The sequence below is a fragment of the Branchiostoma floridae genome, chromosome 5 (assembly GCF_000003815.2).
Source record: "Branchiostoma floridae strain S238N-H82 chromosome 5, Bfl_VNyyK, whole genome shotgun sequence".
Taxonomy (NCBI): domain Eukaryota; kingdom Metazoa; phylum Chordata; class Leptocardii; order Amphioxiformes; family Branchiostomatidae; genus Branchiostoma; species Branchiostoma floridae.
In genome coordinates, this window is record NC_049983.1 from 3105247 (window position 1) to 3117686 (window position 12440).

Sequence of the window (12440 nt, forward strand, 5' to 3'; positions counted from 1 at the left end):
AATAATATACCTATTGTCTAGCTCTTATCTTAAGAATAAGATGTGAAACAATTTTGATTCTTTACACAAACATTCCACTCTCACTCAACTGCCTTTAAGTGTACTGTTGGCAATTTAGTTTTTGAGAAGTCAATCACACATTGTACGCATACCATTTAGCAGTGTGACTCTTTGTAATCCAATGAATGTCATGATCACATATAGCCTGACTAAATAGCACTCCTAGTAGCCCCTTTACTCATTTACCTTTAATGCCACTGTTTTGCCACTGGAAAGTAAGAGTTTGTGTCAGAGACTACACCTACAAATGTAGCAAGTAGGTTAGATGATAATACGGTATTGCTTGACATTAATATTTCATCTTTACTTTCAGCCGAGGTGAAGCAGCCTTCCGGCCGCATCGCCCAGCCCAAGTTCATCGACAACCGCGACGGGTCTCTGACCATCAAGTACACCCCGACAGAGGCAGGGCTGCATGAGCTCGGCATCAAGTACAACGGAGAGCATATACCAGGTCAGAGGGAAACATTGTACATTGTCAAATGGTTAGAAATCTATGTTCTGGATATAAGGGTTGAGAGTTTGAATTCTATCTGTGATTAGGCATATTGAAGGAGTGTTTCCCTAATAGCACAAGTGGGGAAAGTACCTGATTCATCCATGATATTAAATAGTGGAGTGCAAACTTTTTGTTGCTCCAACTCTTGTAACATGATATTAGATAGAGTATCAAGATAACAAATTTGAATGCTACAGGCTAGACTTTAGGTACTGAATTTAAACCAGGTGTTACTTGACTATTGTTACTAGTATGACAGAGACACCTGTTGCTAGAAACCCCTTATCTCAAAGTTGGTGCATGGCTGTGATTCTTGATTTGTGAACAGTAACTTTGAGTTATTTCCAGCGACTTCAGCAGTCACCAGCCCACTGATAAACTTTTTCATCCCAATTATTTGATCACTCTGATGCCGGCTAGAAAAAATGTTCAGATCTAACTGCTAAAATTAGATGCTTGATAATTAGTGAGCTACTCCCTATCCTCTAAACCACTCACCTTGCCAACAGCAATAAATGGAGTTACAGTAAATTGCCAAAGGACAGTTGTACTGACCCTACCATACAGATAGATTGCTCATTGTACATGTGTCTAACCAGTTACATTAAACATATGCCTGACTATTCCCCACCCCAGGAAGCCCCATCCAGTTCCATGTTGATGAGATCAGGCCGGGACAGGTGTCAGCGTTCGGCTCGGGTCTGAGTCACGGTGTTGCCGGGCAACAGTCCAACTTCACCATCGTCACTAAGGATGCTGGAGCAGGTACAGCTAGCTTTGTTTTGTTATTCTTGATATATACTTATTTAAGACGGCGTCTGTTCTGTTTGAAGTCTACCTTAACCCTTAAACGTAAAACCCGGATATACCCGGCACACATATGCATGCCCTGTGTGCCGTGCCCGGATATATTCGGGATAGCGTAGTCCCCCGAAGTAGCAGCTTTGCATTTGTGTAGCGCACGAACCCCGGAAGTTAGGGACTTCAGCCTTGTTCGGGGGTCTCTTTTTGGAGTTTAGCAGCCAACCCCGCACTGATAGCATTTTATAGGGCTGAAACTCTGGCAGTTTAAGGTCAAGACCGCATCTGTTCTGTTTGAAGTCTACCTTAAAGAACTGTTTTGTAGCATTCATTTGATATCTATTGATCAACCTTCAACATACCGTGATATCCATTCACGTTAAACTGTATACATGACGTTACAAGTAGAAGTAAGCCTGAAAAGGCCCGGTTAAAAGCTGTTGACAGTCTGTATACAAATGTTGCTTGGAAGCTAATCTCTGCTTGACTTATACATGTACATTGTTGCATAAGCTTAAAGGAGGCTTGTGACATTTGCATATTACCCCTTTTCCCCGAAACACCCTTTGATTGAAGATACCAGGAAATACATTAATATTTATATATGGTGTAGTTGTCAGACTCAAATTGACTTTTCAGCCAGTAGACACTCATTCGGCATTAGAACACATTACATGCACACAGGGCGTGCTCGCGATCGTGTGCACAGCATACGTACGATAGTGCACGCCAGGGTTGTAGCCAGCACCCGTACTACCGTCCTTTGACTGAATTTTGCAGCTGGGGACGGAAAAAAATTTGCCCATTCCTTCTCATGTGACAGACAAAAATCGACAAAAAAGCTGTCTCCCTTGTTTATTTTTTCACCAAAACAGATGCCTTTGAACAGCTTATAATTAGGCTACCAGCAAACTTTGCACCTCAAAATGCAGGAAAGAGCGTTTCAGAGGGTCTAGATTTCAAAATTTTCTGGGGGGCATGTGCCCATTGCACTTTGGACGCTAGAGAGGATTTATGATTGAGGGGACGGAAAATGATTTCAGGCTGGCTACAACCCTGGTGCACGCCTTAAGTTTAAGATTGTTAGTTTATACGTTTCCGTAACTGTATGTCTTCCCCAGGTGGCCTGGCCCTGGCTGTGGAGGGTCCGTCCAAGGCTGAGATCACCTGTCGTGACAACAAGGACGGCACCTGCAGCGTGTCCTACCTGCCCACCCAGCCTGGCGAGTACAACATCATCGTCAAGTTTGCAGACAGGCACATCCCGGGCAGTCCATTCAAGGCCAAGATCGTTGGTAGGTGTTATTCGGTTTCTATACAATGTCTTGTACATCCTTAAGGGGTCATGTGGCATACTGTAAATGCAGACATGTTTACAGTTTTCGCAGTGGCCACTTCACTGGGAACTTAAAACCACCACGAAAATTTATCCATTATAGTTTCTTACTACAGTCTATGGCGCTACTGCGAACTTGGAACCACAGTGAACACTTCATTTTCCCGCTACCACGAAAGTAAATCCCTGCAAACTTAAGTGCATTTACAATAACTGCAAGGTGTTTGGCCCCAAACCCATAGGTCTAGAGTTCAAAGCCTGTCATGCTACCAATCTTGCAACTTTGGAAAGGACTTGTCTCACTCCAACCAGGCGCAAAAATGGGTAGCTGGCTATAGTTGGTGAGCTAAAAGATGGTGGAAGGATAGTGATGGACTCTGTCTCCCAACAAAGCTAAAGCTGAAGTTGCCATACATCACATTGTGATGTGTATAATTTCCCAATACCGTGCCCCAGACACAGTGGATAATAACCCAATGCTCATACGGCTTTAACAAAGCTATTGGACTACATTCCTAATCTACAAAGTATTCAAGGCCTTTCGTCATGGGGTTTTCTTATTGAAAAGGAGCAATTAACATCTCTGAAGATCCTGTCAAAGGAATGGTGTAGCATCGTTGACTAATTGACATTTTATTTCTCAATTCGATTCAGTTGATCAACGTTTATCTAGTACCAACATGTACCATGTCTTTGTCCAAAAACAGGATGACAGGCATAGCCAGACTGAGTGTATGAAATACATTTGTATGTCCCAGAGAATATAGTGAATGTGAATGTTCAGTACCCCTGCTTCTTGTAAACAATACAGATGTGTAGAGTTTGCCAGTATGTCTTTTTTAAATGCTAAAGTTGTTCTGTACATGTGGTCTTAACTCAGGACTCTAGCCAGCTCAAAATTGTTTTCCGTCAGCCAATTCCCATTGTCGCGAAAACCGCAAAAATTATGTTAGAAAGACGGAGCTGAGACCTTGAAAAACGGGTTTTTAATGAGATTATCGTATGCGAAAGGGCGCCGACACACCAAGTCAACAATCATAACAATTATAGCAAAACAAACAGTGTGTGGCTTTCCAACCGTGGACAGCGCCCCCAAGCCGCCTGTAGCTTCCACCAAGGATTTTTGTCCGTCAAGGCTGACGGATTGGTTTTTTAAAAAATTCCGTCACACGCAGCAAATTTCTGTCAATTGGCGCTGGCTTGAGCCCTGTCTTAACTGTACATAAAATTTTTTACCAATAGGAGACCAGCGCAAGCCCCAGCAGGTGGCAGTTGGAGCGGCTAACGAGGTTTCGCTGAAGATCGCGGAGCAGGACCTGAGTCTGCTCCAGGCCAGCATCAGGAGCCCCTCGGGACACGAGGAGCCCTGCCTACTCAAGAGGCTGTCCAACGGACACATAGGTGGGTGCCTGAAAAGGGCAATTTGAAAGAACTTAGTGTTGATTTAATCCCGTTTAGCTCACCGAGGAGCTATATTCCATTGGTCATGACAGAGAAGATAGACGCTTATGGTACAATTTTGTTCAGGTTCATTGTAGCAGGAAAATTCCCCCTTAGCTCTTTTTTACAAGCACAATGAACAGTGGACCACGGCTTAGTGTCCAATACTTACTTAGGACTGCAGCCCTTTCTTTTAGCATGCATGTCATGTGAACAACACAGCTGGGATCAAACTACAAAATTAATGTAATTCCTAGAAGTATTTCAGTTCCTAGAAGACAAGTCCCTACATAACAGGAGTCGTAGGCCATTTTAAGGTTAAGGGTTACGCAAAAAACCCTCAGTCTGCTAGCGCTCCTTTCATGCTGTTATTTGATGTTAGTGGATGTTTTATGTTCAGGGTAATGCAATGGTGTGATCTGCAAAGCTGGTAGTGTGGTCATTTGCATTTATTTAATGCTTTAAGTGCAGATCATTGCTCGCTTTGACATGGTTATTTCTAACCTTGAACCTGTCTGGTGGAAACAACAGGCTTTTTACAGATGCTATTAGATGCTATTATCACAGTATTGCAGGCCTATTCCAAGACAATTATGGGGTTGTGAGTATTTTGGAAATGAGTATAATGGTAGTTGAACACACAGACCACTACCTGTGGACCAGCCCCCTGCTGTTAGTGATTTCATAAAGCTACATGTGTGGACCACGGCTATAGAAACGAAGATGGGTGCCACCCAATGTACCTTTTGGTGCGGGTAGGACTTAAATTTAACAATGACAGCTTTTCAATGGTTTGATTTTGTTTCCTCGTGGCAGGTATTTCGTTCACACCCCGTGAGGTTGGCGAACACCTCGTCAGCGTGAAGAAGAATGGCCGCCATGTCGCTAACAGTCCGTTCAAGATCCTGGTTGGTCAGCAGGAGATCGGAGACGCCAGGAAGGTCAAGGTGAAGGGCACCGGCCTGCGTGAGTCGGCCACGTTCGATGTGGCAGAGTTCACCGTGGATACCAGGGAAGCAGGTGTGTTTGGAGGCGAAACGTTTTTTTATCATATCAAAATGATTGTTTTGATAAGTAGCTTTTGCCATAAATGTGAATAGGGTCCAATGCACCCTCATGCAAAATTCTGGGTCATTTGGTTTTCATACCAGCTCACAAGAGCCCAAAATATATATCTTGTTCTGAAAATGGCTTCTTCTTAGTATAATTTGTAGTAAATGCTAGTTTTTGAGAATATGCAATACCATTGCTAGTCCCATACTATCTGTAGCTTTCAAATTTGAAATCATGTTGTTGTTCAGAATTCCTGTAGCAACTTGTGCAATGTACATTATTTTGTACATGCATGTTAAAAAAAACACAAGGGTAAAACAGACTGTACGGAAAGACAGGAAAAGATGATACAGTTCATCAGTTTATTTGTGTTGCTCGAAAGTGATGTGTTAAGCGTAAATTAAAACTTGGACTTACAGGTTACGGAGGCCTGGGGTTGTCCATCGAGGGACCCAGCAAGGCAGACATTAACTGCAGGGACAACGAGGACGGTACCTGCACTGTCACCTACAGGCCGACCGAACCTGGCAACTACATCATCAACATCAAGTTTGCAGATCAGCATGTACCAGGTACTGCCTTCCTTTTCAGTATAAGTTAGCCCCATACGTACATGTACTCAGTAGTTCAAATAGTCCCGAAAAATTGTACACAGGACTTCTGTATATTAGAAAAAATGGTCAAGTTAATTCAGTCACACATTGTCAAGTACCTAGTAGACTCTTCCAGTGGTTAAAAACTACTCTTAAGGGAACAAAGTGATGGTAAGATGGCCCTTGTTGAATCAGAGAATACAGTTTCTTTCGTTCTGATACTCAAATCTACACTTGGTACCAAGTTGTTACGAAGTAGTAGCTTGAGTACCATCTGTAGTGACCGCTGCCTCAAAACTTTCGTTTGCTAACCACCCTCCGTATAGTGACCGGATGGTACTCAGGCTAACGAAGTAGGGTGACCAAGTTGAAAAGCTCCAGAAGTTTTACAGATTTGCTATCTTGTATGAGGATGTCTTTAAATGTTTGAGACTTACTCCACTGTTTTTTTCTCTACAGGGAGTCCTTTCACAGTGAAAGTGACAGGAGAGGGCGCCGGCAAACACACCGAGAAGATCACACGAAAACGACAGGCCGCATCCGTGGCAACGGTCGGCAGCACGTGTGACCTGAACCTTAAGATACCAGGTGTGTGGAGAAAGTCCTTCTCATCTGCATCTTAAAAGTCTGTGATGTTGTCTGCAACTTGATGTTTATTTTAGGTTTTCTGCTGTCTGGAGATTCTCAGCACTGGTAAAGTAAGAATGATAATAACTGTACATAATCATATTTTGCAGCATCCCCGGAATAACCAGAATTATGATTTCTTTTGTTCAGTTTTTATGATAATCATAGATTTTGTTAAACATTGCATGGCTTTTTTGTCTGTGTATACAAACATGTACGTGTGTGCCTTTGTAAAATTTTTAACTTTTTTCTGATATATCATTTCAAATTGCTAAAAGCTTTATTGTCACATTGTATAAATGTGCCTCTTTTTTCTCTCTTGTCGACATCATATCCTAAGCTACAACTTCAACCTATTGAGTAGACAGAATTTTATCCCATTAGAAATCGTAACCTTGACTTGTTTCCTTAGTAAGAGTAGTGCATTTCTTCATATTTCTATGCTCTTTTACTCAGGCCCCCATTCCACTAGTTGGAGATCTCACTGCGATCAAAAATCGGATTTGCAACCCTTAATTACACATTCAAATGATTGACTGATTCATAATTGATATGTCATGTATTAAGTACAAAAGTATGACTGAAAAGACAAAACACAAATCATAAAAAGATGTGTTTTAACTTTAAAAGCTTGTGTGATTGCTGTCAAATTTTCGTATTTTCCTCAAATATCAAAATTTTGTCAAATAGAAATTGCTCAGCATGTGTTCAAACTTTGACAAGTGATTCAAATTTCTTCAGAAATCATAGAAATTTGAAGTCACTTACAAATTGTGCGTTGGCAGAGAGGTCACCACTCTGTAGGAATGGGGGTGTAACATCAAGTGCGAGTTAATATCTTCTGTGCCTTCTCGTCCCCCCCTAGCCAATTGGTTCCAAATGATACAAGCGAGCAAACGGATAGAAACCGTGACGCGAACAGAAATCAAAGGTGGAGTCCATCACCATATCCGTGAAACCCGAGTTGTGCCAGGCGGTCTGTGACGTCCTCCATGTGTCCACACACACACTTCTTGATTAATCCAAACCCCCCCTTTATTTTTTTACTTTTGGTTCCCTCCATCTGTGGGTGCGTTCGTGGTGTCAGGACGTTTCGGTGGCTGGACAGTTGGTCAAACCAATGAGTAAGATACGGCACCAGGTCCATAATACGATCTGTGTTATGTAACATGAACAGAGGTGCCTGCCTAAAAAAATATACGTATCCATACTAAGTTTACGGAATTCATAGTACAAGTTTTACCAAGTACATACAAATTTTATGGAATTCATGTGATCCACTTCTAAGAAATATTCCATTAACTACTGAGAAACATGATGTTACATCAAAGAGATTCATCAGTCATGTATGAAAGTTACTACATTATTCTTCAAACAGTAATAGATTTTAAACTGTCAGACATACCTCCAAATTTTCGATGTCTTCCAGTACGTCTTCTTCACGGAGTGACCTAGTCCTGTGAGAGCATAGAATATAGAGTAAGGATCATGGTTTTATTCCATAAAACTCGAAAATGGATTCCATAAAATTTGATTCTTAGTAGTAGATTCTATAAATTCTGTAAAATCCTTGTGCATTCCAAAAGACTCATATGATCTCCTTGAAAATTCTTAATGAATACTTAATAGGCACCCATGGTTATTGTTAGCTTAAAATTTGGGTCAAAGTTGAGTTAGAGACATTCTCTTGATGGCAAAACATCTTAGAAACAGTCCTAGACATGGTGTTGAGTGGTTATGACTGACTAGCGGCCAAACTGTCCAGTTCCCAAAACGTTCGAAGTTCTGCGTGCGTGCCCGGTGCCCGCTCCTGTGTGTGTACGTGAGTTTGTGCGTGCGTGCTTCCCCCCTAATGTACTGTGCTTGCGTTTCAGGCCTGTACATGCGAGGTCTAGTTGGGGAGCTACAGGAAGTGCATGGTACGCTGCCCTGCATGGATCTGAGTGTGGTTTATTTCATGTGACCGACCAGAACGAACACTGCGAAAAACACAGACACACTTCTGTTATGATAATGTTTTGTTTCAGCATGTCCACAGAAAAACACTGACACCACACACTTACCTTACACCCCTGTCACAATGAATGGTTTGTTCCACTTATGTAAGAGCATGCATGGCATCCGTCAAGTGATGTTTGATTTTGTTTTTCTACAAGTTTGATTTAAATCCAACTTGTTCCACTCCCACTTTGTCAACATTGTAACAGGTGCATACTTTAATGGATAATAAATCTTTTCAGCCAAATTGCAAAGCATGCGTCATAACTCCAAAATTCTTTACGAAACATTGAAATTTGAAGTCACTTACACCTGTAGCAGTGTTGAGAATGTTCTGTGTATTGGTTGACCCGGTCATGAACGCCCCCTATCATGCCAGCCATGTCCTGCATGCGTGTTGAGTCAGTATGCCGACTGCACACCATTCCGTTGTCTCTGTGAGTTTTGCCATACCAATAAGCGCATTACAGCGGCACTGCAAGAACGGGCCTTGTGACTGTTGTACGACCGTGGCTGGCTATGGCAAGCTGTCGCACCTACATGTACATGTCATGTCGCACCTTTCGTGGCACTTTTGTTGTCAAATGTATGTAACTACATGTATGGTTCAAAAGTTCTACTCTAGAGCTACTGACAGTCCTTTAAATTTCTACTATTCAAAAATGCCAAAATCACATTTGATCTCTCATTTCGGACGGAAATTTTCTTTGGCAGTAAACTTTTGATTAATGGCAGCAAAGAGTAGAACTTATGACCAGGATCATAAGTCTGTGGTAAAAATCCTCTTTGTACGCCATTCTCATTTCGCGATGTTTCGTTTTTCCCCCCAACAGAAACCAGTCCGTTCGACCTGTCGGCCCAGGTGACCAGCCCGTCCGGGAGGACGGAAGACGCGGAGATCGTTGAGCTGGAGAACTGCACGTACAGCGTACGGTTCGTACCGGCCGAGATGGGCATCCACACCGTCAGCGTCAGGTACAAGGGACAACACGTGCCTGGTGAGTGGAGATCTATTCTTTTTTTATACTAGTAGAAGCCGCTTAATTGCACACGCCATTTTCCAGAGTGTATTTTATGCAATTATCCAGATGCTGCAATAATGCAAAGTTATTCAGCTAGACTGCTAATCCAGTGTTGGATTTGGGGATTTCATGCAATTAACAGAAGTGTGCGGTTATCCTTGTGTGATTTACTAGCTTCGTGTACTTTCTATACAGATACCGTGTTTACTGTATTTGCAGTCCAGGAATAGGATAAGCGTTACCGTGGTTCTAAAACATATTTTCAATGCATGATAGACTTGTTTTAATTTGCTACAACAGTATTCAAATACAATTCAATCTCTACAGCTGGATAAAAGATGGAGATTTACGTTTCAAGTGACATCTAATACTCTTTTCAGCATCACAGTCAGCATTGGTACAACAGTGTTCAATGCTACATGATTGTATTTGGTTTGATTAGATAGGAATTCTAACCGCTACATGTACTAAGACTAAGTAAATCTAGGTTTTACTTAGTACAGTATATTGTGATCCTGGCCCAAGACTTTGCCATTGGTCAAAGCTTAACCAATATTTTGTGTTCCCTTCTCCAGGGAGCCCGTTCCAGTTCACGGTTGGCCCCCTTACAGAGGGTGGTGCTGGGAAGGTGCAGGCTGGAGGACCTGGGCTGGAGAGGGGAGAGGTCGGACAGCTCTGTAAGTAACATCTACATCTAGTGTACATCTAGTGTTTATTATCTTTCATTAGACTTGTTGCACAATTCTACTGTAACATGGTATCTTAATAAATACATACTGGTCGTCTTTATCTGCCAGATTGGAATCTACAAATTTAGCTATCATGTTGTTCTCTGTGTTGTAGTCCTATTAAAAACTGTTAGGGCTTGTAGTTCATAGCATAGATGTTAAACTGTTGATTCTGTGTAGTAGGAAGGCAACACACCTAAAGCATGTTTAAGAACCTAGTAGAGTTAGGTTTATTTTGGTGCCATCCTAGTTAGTTTACTGGAGGTGGAATATAGAAGAGCTTTTGATTATTGCATAACAATTGTACATGGTACTATGTATGGCAACGAATATATGAGTGCCAGTAGCCTAACTATAATGGCACCCAGGTTGTAAGTTCAGGACTGTTGTGATGTTGCTGACCAGATACATATTCCCAAAGTTATAGGTTGAATCTTAAAAATCGTATTCTGAAGTTTGGTCATGATAGTGCCATAACTGCATTTCAGCTGTACCATGAGAATATATATATATTTTTATGATCTCTGTTTTCTCCCTTCTCCAGCTGAGTTCACCATCTGGACCCGTGAGGCGGGTGCAGGAGGCCTGGCCATCGCTGTGGAGGGTCCAGCCAAGTAAACTGTGCTATTGCTAACTGTACTGATGTCTGTTTTCTCCCTTCGTTCCAGCTGAGTTCACCATCTGGACCCGTGAGGCGGGTGCGGGAGGCCTGGCCATCGCTGTGGAGGGTCCAGCCAAGGGAACTGTGCTATTGCTAACTGTACTGATGTCTGTTTTCTCCCTTCTCCAGCTGAGTTTACCATCTGGACCCGTGAGGCGGGTGCGGGAGGCCTGGCCATCGCTGTGGAGGGTCCCGCCAAGGCTGAGATCAACTTTGAGGACAGGAAGGACGGGTCCTGCGGGGTGTCATACATGCCAACCGATCCAGGTACACAATGTCATATATATCATATGGACACACTGAAAATAGGTTAACAATGTTAGTAGTAGTAGTAGTAGTAGACTGGTTTATTAAGCAATAAGGCTAGCATAATAGTCCTCCTCGCGGCCTAAGAGGCTGAATTGCGAGGACATTACAATCAAGTTCCATTCAAAATACATCAATTAGAAAACTTTATGGACGACGTTAAAACAATGGGTCAATAGTTACTAGTTAAATACAATATCGAAGTAATACGAATTTGTTATGTTCAAAGAACTCCACTATTTACAGACTTAGACTTTATATAGACTTTTAAAACTTCGACAAGACAACTTTGTAAGAAAAACGAGTTCGTAAGTCACCATGAGGAGGCAATAATTGTTATAGTGTGACTGAGGAGTTTGTTAGAGTCCGTTAAGCGTTTCCACAATGGCAGGGATGGCGCTTGACCTGTTCATTCAACATCAGTAAAACCAGGAATTGGCTGGGCAGCCCATAACTCTTTAGCCACCTTCCTCATAGATGATCATGAGGGCCTATAAATGGACAGGAACATTGAATTTCATTTTCATAAATCTATTCTGTCCTTCAGTCCTGAGGAAACTATTCACAGGACATCCAGGAAATTCCATTACATCAAAGGTGTTTCATTGTTTGCGTCGCCTTGCGTGATATTTCAGGTTTGGATCTTGGAGACTTGAATTGCATGGAAAAATTTATGAAGGTTTGGAACAAATTTTGCTTGAAATGATCAACAAATCAGTACTACTATCGGATCCAAAGAAAGGTCGAACAACTTATTACTATAAAGTACAGAATAAATGTGATCCTACAGTTTGTTCTTCTACATAACAATTGCATACATGTACTTCTACAGATAAGACATGCTTGATCAGTGTTTAACTCACAGTATTTGTTTTTTACATCCCAGGAGAGTACCAGGTCAGCATCAAGTTTAACGATGACCACATCCCGGGCAGTCCCTTCAGCGTGGACGTGACCCCTCCGATGGGCGACGCTCGCCAGGTCAGCGTGTCCAGCCTGCAGGAGACCGGCCTCAAGCTCAACCAACCGGCTTCCTTCGCTGTCCAGCTGAACGGAGCGCGGCCCGGCGACCTCCAGGCTCAGGTCATCGCTCCATCCGGGGCACAGGAGGAGTGTATTATTACCGATGTGGAGGAGGGTATGTGTCTTAGGATTCTCGTATATTGTAGCATGTCTTTATACACTGGTAGGGCTGAAAATGTCTTAGACAGGTCAAGTGGACACAAGACATTCCTGAACAAATGCCAGCATGAAAAAACCTGAGGAAGGCATTTTTAAAACTCAGGCTCGAAAACTATACGTTCTTAACCAGTGAA

General features: G+C 42.4%; 1 protein-coding gene across 1 annotated transcript in view; it reads left to right on the top strand.

Moving 5' to 3' along the window:
- Positions 1–12440, top strand: part of LOC118416663 (filamin-C-like) — a 109545-nt gene that overhangs the window by 91634 nt on the left and 5471 nt on the right. The window contains exons 38-49 of the mRNA XM_035821839.1: positions 374–514; positions 1196–1324; positions 2482–2655; positions 3939–4097; positions 4953–5156; positions 5609–5761; positions 6242–6370; positions 7275–7385; positions 9241–9405; positions 10005–10106; positions 10948–11085; positions 12011–12262. Coding sequence (XP_035677732.1) covers positions 374–514; positions 1196–1324; positions 2482–2655; positions 3939–4097; positions 4953–5156; positions 5609–5761; positions 6242–6370; positions 7275–7385; positions 9241–9405; positions 10005–10106; positions 10948–11085; positions 12011–12262 — 1857 coding nt within the window. The remainder of the gene's footprint in view (positions 1–373; positions 515–1195; positions 1325–2481; positions 2656–3938; positions 4098–4952; positions 5157–5608; positions 5762–6241; positions 6371–7274; positions 7386–9240; positions 9406–10004; positions 10107–10947; positions 11086–12010; positions 12263–12440) is intronic.